At 47.6% G+C, this 19,538-nt stretch overlaps 2 protein-coding genes across 10 annotated transcripts in view; one reads left to right on the top strand and one right to left on the bottom strand.

The window, feature by feature from the left end:
* The window catches only part of ARL16 (ARF like GTPase 16), a 42,112-nt gene extending 36,009 nt beyond the window's left edge, over window positions 1-6,103 (bottom strand). Inside the window, exon 1 of one of the 4 annotated variants that reach the window (XM_078653853.1) lies at window positions 5,964-6,103. The gene's annotated coding sequence lies outside the window, so the exon portion shown is untranslated. Of the gene's footprint in view, window positions 1-3,102; window positions 3,647-5,885; window positions 5,907-5,963 lie in introns of those variants that run through there. The other 3 variants (XM_078653851.1, XM_078653856.1, XM_078653852.1) reach the window with 3 other exon arrangements.
* Window positions 6,104-6,210: 107 nt separating this feature from the next.
* HGS (hepatocyte growth factor-regulated tyrosine kinase substrate) overlaps window positions 6,211-19,538 on the top strand; it is a 236,173-nt gene continuing 222,845 nt past the window's right edge. For all 6 annotated transcript variants that reach the window (XM_078653848.1, XM_078653847.1, XM_078653846.1 and 3 more), the window contains exons 1-2: window positions 6,211-6,342; window positions 6,805-6,889. In XM_078653848.1, coding sequence (XP_078509974.1) covers window positions 6,219-6,342; window positions 6,805-6,889 — 209 coding nt within the window. In that variant the 5' untranslated portion in view covers window positions 6,211-6,218. The remainder of the gene's footprint in view (window positions 6,343-6,804; window positions 6,890-19,538) is intronic.

The following is a 19,538-nucleotide window of genomic DNA, read 5'->3' as shown; positions in this document are numbered from 1 at the left end:
GTGCTCTCTGTAAAGCAGTGCCAAAAGTTGCAAAAAGAAAAAGCCTGAAGTCATAAAAACCTTTGTCTGTGCTAATCTCTACATAAAAGATCAATACTTGTATTGTATTTTTAGAGAAATAAAGGTGACCCGTTAGGTGTATAATAAACCTCGGGTAAACTATGTATATAAGAAATGTGATTGATAAGTGACTCTCTAACACTGGATTTTTATGGAAGTAGTGGCTACCCAAAGAACGTTCAATGTAACCAAATCTACTAGTGCTTCTATTTCAGAACATAGAATGTATTCATACCATTAAAATGTTGTACTTTTCTTAAGAATAGCATACACCTTTCTGATACATAGACAATTTTGTAGTGTTCATTGACAGTCACAGAGTGATAATGGTGTAGTATGAATAAACAATAATGAACAACTGAGAAGCAAGCAGCACAACTATTTCTACACTTCATAACATTGAATTTAAAGTATGGGGTTTCTGGTCTGCTTGTTAATCTGTTGACAACTGTTTCGACCTAATCAGATTTTGAAAAAAAGTAATCTTCTGGACTAACAAGAATGGCAGCACAACAAAATTGTGGGTATAAGAACATCAAATAATCACCAGATGAATGTCAGAATAAGGTGTCAGTAGATCACATATAGCAAGGAAGTAGTGTTAGTCCCTAATAATGAAAAATAAGTTCTCGATCTGTACTGAATGTTTGTTTATATACCTTGCGACTTTTGTTTTTTTATTCAGTTTAACTAGATTTATTAAACTTGAAATTATAAATAATGGAGCATATAGGGCAATAGCTTTCAGAAATGGAACATCAAAAATGGAGCTTGCTGGAAGATTCAGCAGTGGAGACATACATAGGGTCCAGCCAGAAAAGTTGAAACACAAGTGCCAGAGGCAGGTTTAACAGCTCTCGCCAACTTTTAAAATGTTATGCAGGAACTTAATTGATACTATCTACCAATAGATTTGCCTCTCAGTCATTGTATAATGACAAATAAAATAGAAGTACTATCAGCTTTTTCCTACTTTCAACAAGTCAAGATTGCATTAAATCTAAAAAGCTTCCTCCCACTGTATTCCAAATTCCATGCACTAAACAAGCAACTTTGGCAATGCCAATATGTTACTCCTATGGGCGAGCTATTGGCTTTGGCAACCAAGTGAGAGTGGGTAACAGGATGCTTCATATCGTATATATATATATATATATATATTTTTTTTTTTTACAGAAGAAATTGGTCTTGAATTGAGAGTAAGCAGTGAATTGCCAGAAGAGGAACACTAATCAAGCTTAATTAAATTGTACTTGGTTCATGCGCCACAGAAAGAAAAGGAAGTGACGCATGGCAGGCAGTGCCCAATTTGAAGCCAAAGAGAGTGCCAATGTGGCAACAAATGGTAAGCAAAAAGCAGGTTCCACACCTATTTCAGAAGATAAAAAGTCTTGCAAGAGAGAGCGAGTAAGAATACTTGAACTAACAAGCATTGGAAATGCAATAGGTCTCGCATTAGAAAAGTTGGAACAATTGGTCTTGTAAATGACAAATATTTTATTTATTTACTGGTTTTTAAAATAGCTACATTGATAGCTTTGTCATTTACAATGGCAATAGTTATAACTTTCGTGAATGTGACACCTATAGCATTTGGAATGCAACATGTTTTGTATTTACGTGACTTAGATGGCAGCTCTGGTCGTTAGGCCACATCTCTAGAGAGCAGGAGAGTGCAGCAACGTAAAAATCTAACATTTTGTAATAAGGACTAGAGCCAGGAAGAAGAACGTGGAGGCAAAGGCGTGATCTTTATAGTAGCAGATACAATCTGACTCTGCAGAGTGGGAATTTATCAGGAGCAATAAATAGCACCCAATTAAAATGTTTCACTGAAAATTGGAAATAACATGCAGCTTTTGGCACTGACCACTCCAAAATCCGCATGCCCCTGTATTTAAACGGAAGTTTCTACCCGAAAATTATTGGCAGATTTGATCTGCCAAGATTTACCGGTGAGGCGCTTTTTCTTGTAATGTTCGCAATTGAGATATGAACGACAATCGGTGATTCTGCACACAACTTTCCACAGTGTGTTCCATAAATACGTGGCTGCTTTTTCACGCACACATTTTTTTCAGGATTTACCTAGTGAAAATGTCTTCTTGTGTTCCTGCAAAACGTGTAATCCGTTTTGACTGAAAACTGCCATTAACTAGTCCCTGTATTTTTAGTTAGCAGCTCCTTGAAAGATTGGCGTTTTCAGTGTTAAAATGTTTTTACTACACGTGCAGCCTTCTGTGGCCTAAAAAAACGAAAACTGTCTAAAGGTGACAAGAATGACAATATGATGATGCCACTTTGCTGCTATGAAACCGCTTCTAAATAAAATATACAGGAATACGAGAGCATTCTGTTTCAACCCCGTTTTTTTTCCTCTAAATTGCAGTCACAGTCACGATGAATGTAAATTACACCCGAATGAGCTTTATTATTCCACATGTTGGTGACAATGTGGAATATCAGCCAATTCTGCAATTCCTAACGAGCTTAAACATGAATGTCCCCTTTCTCAAGATCGAACAGTACTTGTATCATTTCCTCTCTCTTAAATTGCTTTACAAGCCTCTTAGGAGAGGTAAGATGAGGCCGGGCCTGGCTTTCTTATGGTAAAACAGCACCATTAACGTGTGAAGGATTCACATCTGTTGTGAGCACGCAAGCAGTTGCCCTTGGACTGCTTGCTGTGTTGCCACCTTGGCTGTAGAGAGGGCGGGACAAAGGGTTCTTGCTGATTCTATTGTGATTGTAATTGCATCTGTATAGCGCTTACTTCCCTCAGGGGAAGTTGAAGCGCCTTAGATTGCATCCAAATAGAACACAGGCATGCAAAACAGTAGTAAATGGGTCTGTGGGGTGCAAGAAAGGCACATAGCTGAGGTATACGAAGGAGCAAGGAATTGTGTGTGTTGTGTGCCTGGGCGTGTATAGAGAGAGTGTGTCTGCTTGTGTGTGCGCGGAGGGGAGAGGGGGTGGGGGTGGGGTGTGTGGAAGGGGGGTGTGGGCCGCAGTTTTGCTGTTCCCAAGAGCTGAAAATCGCACCTGTTACTTATTACCGATTAGTAGACCTCGGAAAGATGAGAGGCTGGGTCGGTCCTGTTAAGATTTAAAGTCGTGGCGCGCAAGTCATGCACAAATAAGAGCAGCGAGCGCTCCTCTCACAAATCATCGATGTTAGAGCAAAAGGTCTGTAAAACAATATAATCAGTCAAATTAATATCAAATAATTTCATATATTCATCAGTTAAAGAGAATAAAAAGCAGATGGGATAGATCAACCACGACTTCAGAGCGGGTCAGAATTTTTAATATCATTGTAAATGGGAGCAATTACGGTATTAATGCAGGACATTTGAGGACATTGCAGATCCACTTGATGCGGCTTGTGTAGGGAGTTGTTTTGCTTTACAGCTAGATTTACGCTACTTCACACGTGCTTTCATGTATGGGCATTGCTTCTAAGGTCTGTGTGCAACCTGCAAGACTCTGGCTCGAATCTTGGTGTCCCCCCGCAGCTTTTAATTATTGCTAAAATTCGTACCATTAAGGGCTCATTACAAAGTTTTTAACAGACCCCTTGAGACCGAGAGGGATGGACGAGCTGCTCTCTCTGCTGCGCCCCTCACTTCCCTACTTATGACCGGGGGACTGTCACTGGTTTTCCATACCTAGGGCAGGGGAGGGGGCGGAGCGGGTAAAAAAAACAAAAAACAAGACGGAGGGAAGGCAGGCCAGCACTGATCTAGGTACTGTGGTCAGACAGACGGGTGATTTTATTAGAGCCACCCCGGTCACAATGGAAGGAGAGACACGTAAGTAATTGTATCGGATCGAGGACATCGTGGTCACGCCAATTCTGAATGAGTTCAGCAATTTAATGACATAAAAATATTCACCTGCATTACATTAAAACATCACAGGGAGCATAATTTTACTTAAAAGATGGGATTTGAAAGAGAACAGACACTCCAAGAGCACATGCGTGTTCAGTTATTTTTTTTGTAAAAATCAGCTTTGATGCATGATTGAATAACTATGTAAAAAGACGGAGGGAAGACAGAGAAGGGGAGGGGGGAGGAGAAATGCGACACAGCGGGCAGGGGAGGGGGCGGAGCGGGGGTGTGGGAGGAGGGAGAGCGGATTAAGGAGAGCGGGAGGAGGCAGCGAGTAGTTTAGCGAGCCAAGACGGAGGGCATTGCTGTGGGGAGGGGGGAGGAGAAATGTCACAGGGAGCATAATTTTACTTAAAAGATGGGATTTGAAAGAGAACAGACACTCCAAGAGCACATGCGTGTTCAGTTATTTTTTTGTAAAAATCAGCTTTGATGCATGATTGAATAACTATGTAAAAAGACGGAGGGAAGACAGAGAAGGGGAGGGGGGGAGGAGAAATGCGACACGGCAGGCAGGGGAGGGGGCGGAGCGGGGGTGTGGGAGGAGTGCGGCTGTGGGAGGAGTGCGGCTGAGGGAACAGACGGCGATTTCAGGCTGCGATGAGGGTGTGAAGCAGCAGGGGCTGCGGGAGGGAGGCTGGGCTGCCTTTGATGGAGGCTGGGCTGCCTTTGATGTGTAATGCAAGGCAGGCGGCTGGTGGCATGTGCACACGCTTTTAATGTCAATGCGCTTGCGCATTGAGCTTGAATTTCACGGGCACTGCAAGGAATCGCCATCGACTTGCAAGTTGGTTAAAGTCTGTTTAAGCCCCCATAGTCTCGCAAGCTCAATGCGCATGCGCATTGACAGGCAAGACCTAAAAAGGACTTGGATTTACAACCATTAGATATCTACAAACATCTACATGCCCTGCTTCCCTTATTTGACTCTATTTTTCCAAATTGCATGTCCTCATTCAGTTCGTACACAAAATTGCATGCTCTCTAACTTAGTTGACATGCACTTGAGTAAAGTGCTCGGTATTGACCCACAGCCGCTAACCCCTTCCTTCTCACAAACCAGTATTTGCTTGCCCATCATCTAAGCTTCCTGTAACCTATATATTCACCCTAAAAATATTTCGTAAAATCTGACCTACCCCTGAAACCCACAGCTGGCACAGACCTCTAACTTCCTAGTGGATGCTTCATTTACACTATTATTCACCCCACCAACCGTTCTCACGAACTAACATATCCCACACCCTCTGCTAGCTAAGTCATCTAACTCCCTCAGATTCCACCGCAAACAAATTGGCTAATCCATGTAAAGGTTTATTACCTACAAACCATTAAATTAACCACTAACCTTTGGCTCCAAAGTAGCGTGCTACACACTATAAAGCACTTCAACACCTCAGTAGTAATTGCTCCACCACTCAAACTATTTACATATTTCACTATACTAATTCACCACTAATCCTCTATGGGTCCTCGAGTAGCGTGCTACTCGCCGAACACGCGATTCGACGCCTCCTCAGGGGTAGTAAACGCTATATAAATGCAATTACAATACAATATTTCAACAGCAGCATGAGCAAATCCAAGCACCTCACCCACACGCCCTTAAACAGGTCTTTCTTTTCCAAAACTACGAAGATATGGCAAAAATTGTGTTTATGATACATCTTATACCTTCCCTAACCTAGGACTGCCATTTCACTCCATGGCAAAAGAAGACCCCTTTTCCATGCCTAGACTCGTTTACCGCACCGTATTTCGGAGTTGCCAAATAGTTGAGTTCTGCTCAATTAATTGGACTATCCGACCTAAAAACAATGATTTGAAGAATGTAAAAAACACAAGGGAAGCGCCCCAGTGACGATTGTAACGTTGGTAAACAACCGCACAGTCGTGACCGGGTGCCACTTCATCCACGCCCTGAGACCGTACCTTGCTACGTTCTGTATACTAAAAGTATTCCTAGATCACACTTTATACATCACCGGAAAAACATGAGATGTATACAACCTCTGTCCCACACTTCGCCACTCCTCTGAACTGTAAACTCAAAATCTCCTTCCTGGATACGCCAGCCCAGCGTCGGGGAATGATTGGCTCCCTATTCCATTCATCCCTGTCAGTCCGGATATCAGCGTAATTTGGACCAATCGGTGTGCTTGCCTTACCCCATCTGTCATGAAATCCTATTTATTTATTTGCTATAGCTCAGTACAGTTGCACACAAGCTCCACCTCTAAAGTTCCGGCGGAAGAAACCAATGAAATGCAGCGAATTGCTAGTGGTCCCGCCCCCTTTTCCTCGGAGGACCCCGGAGCCGGAAGCAGAGCCAGAACCGATCTAAGTGTAACCATGGGTAGAGGCGGTGGTACCTTTGAGCGGTTGCTGGGTGAGTATAGGGGTGCCACCCCACAGCTGCGGTATGTTGTGACCACTCTGGACTGGTCTGTGAGTGAGCGTATGACATCATAGCATGAACAAGGGCTGGCAGCGGGACACCGACAAAATGCCCCGACGTATGTTCTGCATTTCCATTTCTGAGACATATACGTGGATTTTCCACCCCCTGTTCTTTCCCTACAGTTATTCTTATCCAGCAAAGGGTAACTGCTTCTTGTCCAGTATAGGGGCACGACTTCTTGTATACCTTAGCGTTGGCTTGTCTTTTTCTAGACCAAACCGGCTGCCCTCTAACTCATTTCTGTCCCGTCTTCGCCAATGAACCCGATCCTGATCCATAGTAGTCTAATATTCAGACCCGGCCTCGACGTCATCTTTTATGTAAAGCATCGTCTTAGTCATGAACCTGATCATGTGATAAGTATGATCTCTTGCCTTTTATATTCCGCAGAAAAAGCCACCAGCCAACTACTTCTGGAGACCGACTGGGAGTCCATCCTCCAGATATGTGATATGATTCGCCAGGGAGACACCCAGTAAGTATTGTCATCTGCGCGACTTAAACCTTCAATCAATCAATCAATCAAAGCATTTATATAGCGCACTACTCACCCGGAGGGTCTCAAGGCGCTAGGGGGGGGTCCGCTACTGCTCGAACAGCCAGGTCTTGAGCTGCTTCCTGAAGGCGAGGTGGCCTGGGTCAGGCGGAGGTGGGTCGGGAGGGAGTTCCAGGTCTTGGCGGCGAGGTAGGAGAAGGACCTTCCCCCTGTGGTGGCTCTTCGGATGCGGGGGACGGTGGCGAGGGCGTGGCCGGTCGATCGAAGCTGGCGTTTGGGAGCGTAGAAGTTGAGGCGGTTGTTGAGGTATCCTGGGTCTTGGTTGTGTAGGGCTTTGTGTGCGTGGGTGAGGAGGCGGAAGGTGATTCTCTTGTTGACCGGGAGCCAGTGCAGGTCTTTCAGGTGTCTGTAGATGTGGTTGCGACGGGGGATGTCCAGGATGAGTCGTGCTGAGGCGTTCTGGATCCGCTGGAGTCTCTTCTGGAGTTTGGCGGTGGTTCCGGCGTAGAGGGAGTTGCCGTAGTCCAGACGGCTGGTGACGAGGGCCTGGGTGACCGTCTTCCTTGTCTCGGTGGGGATCCACCGGAAGATCTTGCGTAGCATGCGCAGGATGTTGAAGCACGACGAGGAGACGGCGTTGACTTGTCTGGTCATGGAGAGGGAGGAGTCCAGGATAAAGCCCAGGTTGCGTGCGTGGTCTGTTGGTTTGGGTGCGCTGCCTAGGGTGGAGGGCCACCAGGAGTCGTCCCAGGCGGAGGGTGAAGATCCCAGGATGAGGACTTCCGTCTTGTCCGAGTTCAGTTTCAGGCGGCTGTTCTTCATCCATTCGGCTACCTCTTTCCTCCCTTCGTGAAGGTTGGCTCTGGCGGTGGCGGGGTCGTTGGTGAGGGAGAGGATCAGCTGGGTGTCGTCGGCGTAGGAGATGATGTTGAGGTTGTGCTGGCGTGCGATGGCTGCGAGGGGGCTCATGTAAACGTTGAAGAGGGTGGGGCTGAGCGAGGAGCCTTGAGGGACGCCGCAGATGACTTCGTGGCTTCTGATCTGAACGGGGGGAGGCGGACTCTGTCCTTCCGGCGTGGAAGGAGATGATCCACTCCAGTGCCTTCTCCTGGATTCCGACGTTGCTGAGGCGCTGCACTAGGGTGTGGTGGCAGACAGTGTCGAAGGCCGCGGAGAGGTCTAGGAGGATGAGGGCCGCTGTTTCTCCGTTGTCGAGCAGGGCTCGGATGTCATCGGTTGCTGCGATCAGGGCGGTCTCGGTGCTGTGGTTGGCCCGGAAGCCAGACTGCGAGAGGTCGAGGGGTCCGTTCGTCTCGAGGAAGGCAGCCAGCTGCTTGTTGACGGTCTTCTCGATGACTTTTGCAGGGAACGGGAGCAGCGAGATGGGGCTGTAATTCATGAGGTCGGTGGGGTCGGCTGATGGCTTCTTTAGTAGAGCGCTGAGTTCGGCGTGCGCCCAGCTCTCCGGGAAGGTGGCGGTGTCGAAGGAGGTGTTGATGATGTCCCGCAGGTGGGGTGCGATGACCGCGTCGGCCTTGTTGAAGACGTGGTGAGGGCAGGGGTCGGTCGGAGATCCGGAGTGGATGGAGTTCATCGTGCGGACGGTCTCTTCGGTGCTGACCGGGGTCCAGGCGTGGAGGGTGGTGGTGGGGGGCGGTGGTTCGGACGTGGCGTGCGTCGGTTGGGTGCAGAAGCTGTTGTGTATGTCCGCGATCTTGTTGTGGAAGTAGGAGGCGAGGGAGTTGCAGAGGTCTTGCGAAGGGGTGATGTCGTTGTTTCCGGCGTTGGGGTTGGAGAGTTCTTTAACGATGTTGAAGAGTTCCTTGTATTGTGTGCGTTGTTGTCCAGTCGTTCCTTGAATGCAGTTTTCTTGGTGGCGTGGATCAGTTGGTGGTGTTTTCGGGTGGCGAGCTTGAGGGCAGTCATGTTGTCTGGTGTTGGGTCTCTGCGCCAGGCTTTCTCGAGTGCTCTGCAGTTCTTCTTGGAGCTCTTGAGATCGTCGTTAAACCATGGGGCTTTCTTGCTGCCGGGTCTGCTCGGCTGGGTCTTCAGAGGGGCGAGGTTGTCTGCGCAGTCGCTGATCCACTTCGTGAGGTTGGTGGCCGCTTGGCTGGGGTTCGTTGTGCTGGTGGGAGGGTTCTTGCTCAGGGAAGTAGCGAGCTGGTCGGCAGTGATCTTGTTCCAGCTTCTGCGTGCAACCTGTTGCTGGTGATGGTGGATCGTGGTCCTTCTGAAGCTGAAGTGGACGCAGCTGTGGTCCGTCCAGTGGAGTCCGGTGGCGTGGCTGAAGGCGATGTCCTTGCTGGATGAGAAGACCGGGTCGAGTGTGTGTCCGGCGTAGTGGGTGGGGGTGGTCACCAGTTGCTTGAGACCGAGGTTGGCGAGGTTGTCCAGCAGGGTGGTGGTGTTGCGGTCGTTGTTGTTCTCCAGGTGGAAGTTGAGGTCCCCGAGGAGGATGTAGTCAGTGGAGGGGAGGGCGTGTGGGCTGACGAAGTCGGCGATGTCCTCGCTGAATTGTGTGCGTGGTCCCGGGGGTCTGTAGATGAGGGTGCCTCTGAGGGTGGTCTGGGGTTGATGTGGATCTGGAAGTGCAGGTGCTCGGCGGGTGCGAGGGTGTCGTCGGTGTTGGTCGTGATGCGGATGGTGTTCCTGTGGATGATGGCGATGCCTCCTCCAGTCTGGTTGATGCGGTCCCTCCGGATGAAACCTTAATTTTTTGTGTTGCTATTATGCCATCACGCCCTTTCACTCTTCTTGCAACCGCCCCAACGTCCCCTTACAGAGGTAAAGCGCTCTTCCTCCAGCTGTCATTGTGGTTCCTTTTGAGCGTGATGTACATAATTTCACTAATTTGACTTAGTATACTGAAGGACTCTAACGTTTCTTAGTGTTACTATGCTTCTCCTAGATCCGCACAATTTCCCTCTACCCACATGGGTCTTTAAATTCGTTATTTAAGCATTAACTAGAGCCACGATGTTACATTACCAGATAATTAAGGAGTGAGCGCCTGGAAACAAACAAACTATTGCGAAGCGAGTACATTGCAAAACAAAAAATAAATCAGCGGTAGCCACAAAATTATGGCACTCTAAACCTTAGCTCATCCTTGCAAATTCGCACCAGTTTGGCTGTTAGATCAAAAACTGAAGTTTCCTTCGATGGTGCAGTATTCGTGCCTATCTAAACGTGTCTTTTGTTGAACGGATAGGAAAAATAAACCTGTTCACATTTTACAGTAGTATTCTATGCCTGCTGGTGACAGCAGCAGTGGCTTCCTGTATCTATGTAGTAGGGGTGAAAGTGCAATCCTAGAAACCAGCATGCGCATTGCCATTGTCACATAGCGATAACTTAATGATTTAGTATGTTTTAGAAAGAAATAGCAGTTAGCCCCGGCCAGATGAAATAAGCTTTGGCAAAGTCGAGAGCTATTGGCTTTGGCAATGTGTTTTAGCCATGTTGTACAGCAGTGTGGTTGCTGTTCAGCATAGCTAAAAGTTGGTGGGGTAGATTGGATTGGAGTTGGATTGGGATAGAATGTGATTGGGGTAGATCGGAGCAGGGTAGATTGGGGTGGATTGGAGCGGGTTGGAGCAGGGTGGATTGGAGCGGGTTGGAGCAGGGTGGATTGGAGCAGGGTGGATTGGAGCGAGTTGGAGCAGGGTGGATTGGAGCGAGTTGGAGCAGGGTGGATTGGAGCGGGTTGGAGCAGGGTGGATTGGAGCGGGTTGGAGCAGGGTTGATTGGAGCGGGTGGAGCAGGGTGGATTGGAGCGGGTTGGAGTAGGGTAGATTGGAGCCGCTGGAGTAGGGTAGACTGGAGTGGAGCGGGTGGGGTGTGAATCAGAGTGGAGTATATTGGGGTAGAGTGGAGTGGGATAGATTGGAGTGGAGTTGTGTAGCAGTAGCCGTTAGGCTACATCTCTTGCACCTAAGTGTATATAAAAAGGGCGCCTGAAAGTGCTTTCGGCAAAATGCTTCAGTCAATCATAAAAACTTTATTCGATTTCAAAAAATCATAAAAGCTTACTGTATATGTATAAATAAAATACAACCACTACACAGAACTATTTAAAATCCATCCATTAAAATCACAATGCTTATCACTAGAGGCTCAGGATCTTTATCATCAAAGGTCAGCCTTAAAAAGTGTAATGTGCATTTTAACAAAGTTCAAGAACGCAATGGACCTTTCATGAGGTTTCCTTGTCGATCTCAAAACAACTGTTAGCCACATTGTTTTCTTATTGAAAAAAAAACCCTTTTAAAATCGAGAATTCCATTGAGTGCTTAAGTCTTAAATCATCTTGATATGAAATTGGCCTATGTGACTTTAGTAAGGGAAGTAAAAAGGTTGCTCTTACAGATTGTTATAAAGGGCAAAACAGTAAAAGGTGTACAGTAGATTGATTTGATAGGCTGTCGCAAGGACATGGCTGGAGATTTTGTATCTATCCACATTGTAGCGGACATGCTACTAAATAGTGACAGTGCCAAGGCAAAATCTATACCAATACAATCTACGGTAACAAGCGCAAATTGTATTGCATCCCTAGGGGAACTAATTACATTAGGTGCATTGGGTAGCAGTCGCTTAGGGGCCAATATTGAATGACTGGCCATGGTCCTTTCCCAGTAAGCTTCCTCAACTTGAGCTTTAGCTGATGGTAAAATATGAACTGGATCTTCAAAGAAAGAAGAGAGGCACAAATCACTGAGTGCACATCTAACATATCCCAGCCACAATATCTTCTCAGCATTATGGGTAGATAAAAGGTTAGATAGAATTTGCCTGGAAAAGTCTAATTAATTTGTAGACCACACTTTGACCCATAGTAATAACGGAGCAAGAGCTATACAATCCTCAAGGTTGTTCAAGCCCATTTCACAGTGACAGAAAAAAAATGAGGACCCCTGGGGGACCATGAGAAGGGTGGCATTCTCGACAAGTTGAAGCTTAAAACAGTCTGTGTACCCCCATACTCCTGCCCCATCCATATGTAGCAACGGACATACATTGTGCTCTATGTAACGTCAACATTTCCATGACTGACTTCTGGCCCAGCTTGGTGTTCAGAACGAAAATGGACTTCCATCGGCCTATTGACTTGCTGCATCCTTAATGAAATGAGGGGATTATATTTCAATAAAATATTGAAAAGGATCTCTAGATAAGAGAAATGTATGACTTTGTGCCATGGTGTTTTTTGCAGATGGAAACTTTTCATTTTTGTTGATTTTGGGCCACATACTGTTATGAACGATTTTTTTAGATTTACTTTCCTGTCTAAAGATTTAATAAAATCTGCAAACGCTTCAAAGATTTTCTATAAGCTATGTGCTGTCCTCGCTAGGAAGACTGCATGATCTGCATACTAAAGTGAAGAGATAAGAAAATCGCCAGCCTTGGAACAATATATCTTCTTCTGCCATAACTGAACAAGAATTTGCAATGCAATAGGTCTCGCATTATTAAAGTTTGAGCTATTGGCATTGCTAAATAATGCAACACCAATAGCTCAAACTTTAATAATGCAAGACCTATTGCATCCAGGACAGAAGGTCAAAATTAAGGACAAAACTTTGTGAAAAAGGTGACATTTTACAGACACATCAGAGGAAGTTGTGCAATAGTATACAGGAAGTAAATAGCCAACCACTATCAGCTGACTATCGATGGCAGAAGAGGGCTTAGGAGGATTTTGGGGAGCCGCTGGTGTCCTTGGATTGCGGTTCGAGGCCCAGTTCTCGTGCCCGCGTTCTTTCATCCAAATGAGGCCAGGTAGATTAGGGGCAGTGCCGTGTCTGCCGCGGTGCCTGAGGGCGCTCGGGGTGGGCAGAACAGGGTGTGTTGGGGGTTGTCTATGCTGGTCGGGCATGGCCATGTGCGAGTGCTGGGAGATGACGGTTTGGGCGCCATTTAGAGATGATTGAGGTGGTTGCTGGGCGCTGCCCATTAGCGGGTGGCTATCTGTGAGGAATTGGGAGTGCCGCTTTGGACGTGTGCGCGGCAGACCAGCGGCGTGGCATTGCTACACGGACGGCTCGCACGGATCCCTGCAGGGCTCCCGGGGGGACAGGGTCCGGGGGCAGTTGGCCAATGGAGGGGTGGCGGATGGCTTAGAGTGCCTTTGCTTGCGCAGGACGGTGGGGGGTAGGCATGGTACTATTGGGGGGTTGGTTCTGGCAGAATGGGGTTTGGAGGATTTGGGAGTTGATGACATGCTGGGCTCCAGGGGCGGACAAGGTGACTGGGTCTGTGGGCAGGGGCGGCCTTAGGCATGTGCAAGCTGTGCACCTGCACAGGGCCACCAAACCCCAGGGGCCACCACGCCAATATATATCCTTAATATAATAATCCTTTGAGGATGGATACATATTTGCGTGGCGGCCCCTGGCAGGGATTTGGCGGCTTCCAGCTCTGTTCCACTTCCAAACACCCTGCCCCCCCCTTTTTCACTGGCCTCCACACTCCGCCCCGCCCGGGCCACCATGAGCCTAGAGCCGCCCCTGCCGTGGGGGGAGGTGGGAGGCGTCCAGGGGAAGGAATATTTTTCCAGATGGGGAGAACTGGGGGGTTGCTGGCGTGTGGTTATGGGGTTGGTGCCATTCGGACAATACACGTAGTGCCTTAGGTTGTAGGCATGAGTGGAATGCAGTCTAGAAGATGGACATGAGGGCCATGGTTTTGGTTTGTTGGGTGTGACCGGTTTGGTGGAGTTGTGAGTGAGGATTTAACCGCGGTGATTGCTGCTGTCTGGGAAGGCATGGGGTCAGAGGCTGCACCCATTTGAGCGGCAGGGGGGGGGGATTCTGGAAGAGTCGTGGAGCTGCTGCCGGTCGAAAGGGATGGAGGGGCGCTGGCCTAGTGGATTTGGGAGTTTGCAGTGCAGCGTTGGACGGTGGGGGTGCTTACAGCAGGGTGTTTGCCTCGGTGGGGGATGGCTGGGATTTGGTAGAACACTGGCTCTGGGAAGGCGCAGCACGAAGGTAGTAAGGTTGGAGGGAGGCAAAGCGCGCCAAGGGGAGTGGTTGGGGGGCACTAACCTAGGCAGCCAGGGAAGACACAGCGTGGGTGTTTAGTCACAGGGGAAATGGGGTCGTCTGAGTAAAGGAATTTATCAGATAAGGAGAACAGGGAGGGCCGGCTATGGCCTATGGGACGGTCTGGCGAATTGAGACGGTACGGGGTGTGCGGGGCGTGCTCCACCAGGCATGGCAGGGCGCGCAGAATGCATGTGTTTGGTGGTGGGAGATGCAGGTGGTGGGGCAACAGGAGGAGTTGGTACAGTTGGGCAGGTGTGGTGGCAGGTCCGCAGTGGGGTGCGGCTGGGGCGAGTGCCACCTTTTGGACCATGCACCGGAGAGCATGGAGGATTGCCAGCAAGGAGCTGTCCGTAACACATGGATACAAATGTTTCCAATACAATTTGGTAGTTACGAAGTTCAATTGGGGAATAGTGATTGACTGACTTCTGCCTCTCGACTGTGTTAATGATCCCACTCCTCGTATCAGCAGCAAGAGCGTGATCAGCAAAGATAAAAAGTCTGAAGCATTGTTTTTCCAGGAAGCAGGTATTGGCGTCATTTCTTACAATAGCAGGAGTAATTTGCTCATGGGAGTAGAGGTACCAGTCGGCAATATTACAGAGCGCACTCGCAGGTAGAGAGAGGGTGATGCAAGTTTTGGGCACTGCAGACGGCCTCCTCCCTCCCTCACAGCCTGACGGTCTTTTTGTGTCTCTTCTTTCCATGGGAGTCTATAAGCTCTCCTGCCTTCACAAAGACAAGACCACCACCAACTTGCGATACCACATATCATCGTCCTGCCCTAAGAGCCCCATATAACGCCTTCATTTCCTAAAGTGTGAGGGACAGTACACCAGCAAAAACTGGATTAAAAGGATAACACCAGGGGGCGTGGCTTGGACGGCAAGAGGAATGGCTGCCTAGTCTGTCCGCGCGTCTCACAGGACTCGAAACCGCGGCGAAAACAGTGGGCTGCAGAGCCGGAATCTATGCGACAAAGATGAATTTGGTGACCGCTTTACCCCGCGCACATCAGGGTAATCCCATATTGCCAGCTCAATGTCCGAAACGGGGTAGGCCACCAGCCCTGATGTAGACCGGGAGACGCGAGGCTCAACCACCATTTTGTGGACGGGGGACAAGGACGAAGATCGGACCCGGACTCGGTTGGTCCGCCTACACGCTTACTATGCCAGAACAGACATGAGGTGAGAGCGAACCCAAATCTATAAGAAGCGGCACCTTACCCGATGCTAGCACGGAGCTCTGGGGCCACAGGGATACGAGACTCCAATATAATCACTGCCTGCCTGACTTTAAAATGGCGCCATAACAACTAAGCGCGAGATACCCATGAAATAACCCAGCGCTATATTCCAAATCCCTAATCGCCATAGCGGGCCCCCTTACAGCGGACTACCTATAAACTCCTGTGCAGCGGTTCAACAAAGAGAGACCCCTGAGGATATCCGGAGATACCTGCGATTAATCAGCGCAGCCTGACCCTAAATTGGCGTGAATTGAGACAGTATCATGAAGCACCAGGCCCTCCGAGGGAAGCGAGGCCCTACGAATGAAGCCATAATTAATCCCATAGAAGCAGCGTTTGTACCCTATAATGATCAAGACATGAATGAACGCATAATGACCTGTGTATGAAGCCAGCCCCTATGTGCATCACCGTGTCAGCGAAGCTGCAAAGGCTTAATGGGAGAGTATACAGAGAGTAATACTTGTCTTTAGATGGTGCCCACTCGACGATAGTCATGTGCGAGTACTGCTATGCATGAGACACATCCACGGTCATAACACATGGGTCTCTGACCACCAGAGTCAGCCCTAAACCTACCTCTCAGCTATCACCTTGCTCATATTCATTGCTATTAGTGATTTAGTTTTTGATAAGAACCAACTCTCATTACCAAGAGCTGCTGAAGATCTGCTGTAAATCAACAATCACGGCCATAAAAGACACTTACAGACCATAAGACATACTATTAGTCTTTTGCTGACCATACCTTACCAAGTGCAAAACTCTATGTACAACTCTCCTCGTCGGCCTATCCACTGCCCTCTCAGAGCTGCCTATCCTGACCAGTGGTCCAACATATCACCAACAATGGCGGAAAGAGATAACAAAAACAAGAAGGTTCGCCCGGAATCCTCTATTTCTGACTCGCCCATTAAAAACAAAGGTGATATTTCAGGTACCCTAGACACGATCCTAAAAAAGTTGGCGGACGTACATGACCTTGCAAAATCTACAAAATGCAACACCGACTCGATGCAGCTTGAGCTCACTGCAATCAGAGCCGACATGAGCGCCATGAATCTCCGCCTAGACGAAGCCAAACAAAGGATCAGCAACGCCGAAGATAAAGCCTCAAACAGCGCAGAAATCATAAAACACCTCCAAGCTACTACCAGTGACTTAAGACGCCAAACTACTGAATTGGAGGACCGCAATAGGAGGGGCAATGTGCGTATCTTTGGGGTACCTGAAGATTCCGAAAAGAATGCGGACTCATGTGTCTCATTCCTAGAGGCTTGGATTTGAATAGTCACTGGAATCACATTCCAACATGGATTGGAGCTGGATAGAGCCCACAGAGTTCCGACATTTTCACGGAGTACAACAAGAGGCCCTCGCCCGCTCATATGTAAGCCACTCCGATACCAGCACGCGGAAGCTATCCTACAGTACGCCAGGAAAAACCAACACATCACCTGGGAAGGGCACCGAATTATTTTTACCCAAGACTATTCCAGAGAAACAGTGGAATTACGTAAAGGCTTCCTGGCTCTACGTGAAAAACTACGAGTTAGAGACATTCAATTTTCTTTTGCAGGTCCGGCAAAATTCAAGATCATAGACCATGGACGCCCACGTTTTTTCTCCAGCCCACATGACCTGTCAAGATATTTGAATGACTCGCCTCAACAAGAAATGGATCTATCAGGCAACCAATCCAATCAAAGAAAACCGGAGTCACATGACAAAAGAAATCAAGATTGACTTCACAGATATTGATTAGCAATCTATATTCGCGATTTTGCTTCAAGGTCTACCCGTATCATAGTCTGTAACAGCTGCATACTTGTCTTCCTAAGACTGTCTTCCTCGAACCATGAATGGTCATGCTTCTGTAGCTTTGTTGCAGTCTTGCCCTATAAAGTCCACATTTGTAAAGCGCACAATCACCCGTAAGGGTCTCTAGGCGCTGGGGGCCGTCGGGAAGATTAAGCGAGCTATTGCCCAGAGTCACATGGTGCTGGGCTAACCTGCCGCCGGAGCCGGGGATCGAACCGTGGTCCCCAGATTCCAGCGTCAGTCGCCCTGGCCGCGGCGCCACATCTACAGGTTGGTGTCGGACCTTCTGTACTATATACAGCAGACTACCAATTATTTTCTCATCTTTGTATGTATTTTTCTACATAGGACGAATAATTTACAGTTGGGTCATTTCAATCTACCTTAACTACTGTAGACTGTTTGAGGGAACAAGCTCACAAGACAGACGTCTCACGTATTGCGTTCTAACTCAATAAGACAGATGTTTAGTCACTGGGGTATCATCCTGGCTATGCACTAGGACCGATGTTATAGTAACCAATGGAGGCCACGTATATATGGTCAGCCAAGGCACTGCTCCGCCACAATGAAACTCCTAAAACAGTGCCTCAGGGGAGTGATGATGTTCTTAACACTAATCTGTAACTAAGGGTCCAACACGAAAGTCACTGTTCTTTTGCATGCATAAGAAGTATAAAATGTATAAGATTTAGAAATGGTTTAGACCTTACTGTTTCAACTATCTATGTTTTCATTCCTGTCGGAGCTTGGACAGCACTGCCGTCGCAGCTCCTAAGTTCGAGTTTCAAGGGGGGGGGGGGGAGGGGGAAGGAAAGGGTTGGGGATGTGGGATCGGGAGAACGGGGGCAGGGTCGGGGGGGGGGTGGGGGGAAGACTGTTTGACATTGGGGGGTAAACACCGAAGTTTCAGTATTAATTATGCTGTGCTCTATTCTCTACTCAACTTATTCCTTTCTTCTTTCCTTAATTTCTCTCCTCTGCTGCCACCATGGGTATCCTCCGCACATGACTCGCAACAGACATGTACCGATATCTGACGTAGCTCATACTACACATACTCAGATGGCTCAGTTAGGCTTAACTAGACACACGACCAGACCAACATACATAACGAGTCTGCCACAACATACTTACCATTTCAATCTCTACCATGGCTGCGGATAAGAGTTTAGCAGCTTCTCTGAATATAGTCTCATTAAATGTTAAGGGGCTTAATCACCCAGTCAAACGAAAAAAGATTTTAGATTATCTTGCTAAGTCAAAAGGGGATATAATTCTCCTCCAGGAGACCAGACTATCCCAGGAAGATGCAGAATTCTTTAAACAATCTTGGACATCCCACACACTATGTTCCCCTGCTACTCACAAAAAAAGAGGGGTGATCACCCTTATCGCCAAAAAGTCAAATCTAGCCCTGATTCTCGTTCTACAGACGAGGAAGGTAGGCTAAGCATCGTTCATCTCCAAAGAGATGAAGACCATATACACGTGGCAAACATCTATGGGCCAAACGCTGATCTCCCTGATTTTTGGGAATATGTCTCGAAGGAACTAGAGGAAATACCCCAAGACGAGCTTCTGGTGGTGGGCGGAGATTTTAATCTCCCACTTGATTCCCTACTAGACAGGCAATCTAAGTGTACTTACCAACCCTCACACTCTCATGGAGCGCTATCACGTTTATGCTCTAAATTCCACCTACATGACTCGTGGCGCTTACAACCCCCAGATGGTCGTGACTACACCTTCTACTCCCCTCCACACAATTCCTACTCGAGGATAGACTATTTATTGATCTCAAACACCTTCACACACCTTATCGACGAAACAGGTATAGCTCCGATCTTGGTGTCAGACCACTCCTGTATACACATGAAACTAGCAGGGTCACACACACTTATCCCTCCTAAGAGGTGGCGTCTCAATGAAGAGATTTTGCAGGTCCCCGAGAACAGGAAAATTATAGAACTCGCAATTCAAGAATATTTCGAGATAAACGTCCACCCTGATGCGGATAACGCAATAGTTTGGGACGCCTTTAAGGCCACGATAAGAGGCACACTAATAGGAATTAGAGCCCGTATGAACAAGAAACTGAACTCTGAACTGGACTCCCTAGAAAAAGGCAACTAGAGTCTTACCACACCGCTAACTTAAATGACAAGACAGTTCTTGACCTCCTGACAAACCTGAAATACAAATATAATGCCATCCTAAGCAAAAGGGCGGGAGTATGGATTAATACATTTAAGGCGCTGAAACTCTGTGAAGGTAACAAAGCGGGGAAACTACTAGCGTCCTATCTTAAGCACAAAAGGAAACAATTTCACATCACCTCTATCAAAGACCAGACCGACAATACCTTTACCAAACAGAAGGATATCCTTCGCACCTTCCAGTCATTCTATGAGGACCTTTATAAGAACAAAACACAATTCAACCAAGAGGCATGCTCCAACTATTTAAAATCAATACACCTACCCAGCATATCCGAGGCGGAAAA

Source organism: Lissotriton helveticus, chromosome 7 (genome assembly GCF_964261635.1).
Source record: "Lissotriton helveticus chromosome 7, aLisHel1.1, whole genome shotgun sequence".
Taxonomy (NCBI): Eukaryota; Metazoa; Chordata; class Amphibia; order Caudata; family Salamandridae; genus Lissotriton; species Lissotriton helveticus.
The sequence above is the reverse complement of the archived record's forward strand: the minus strand, read 5'-3'. Positions and strand labels throughout refer to the sequence as shown.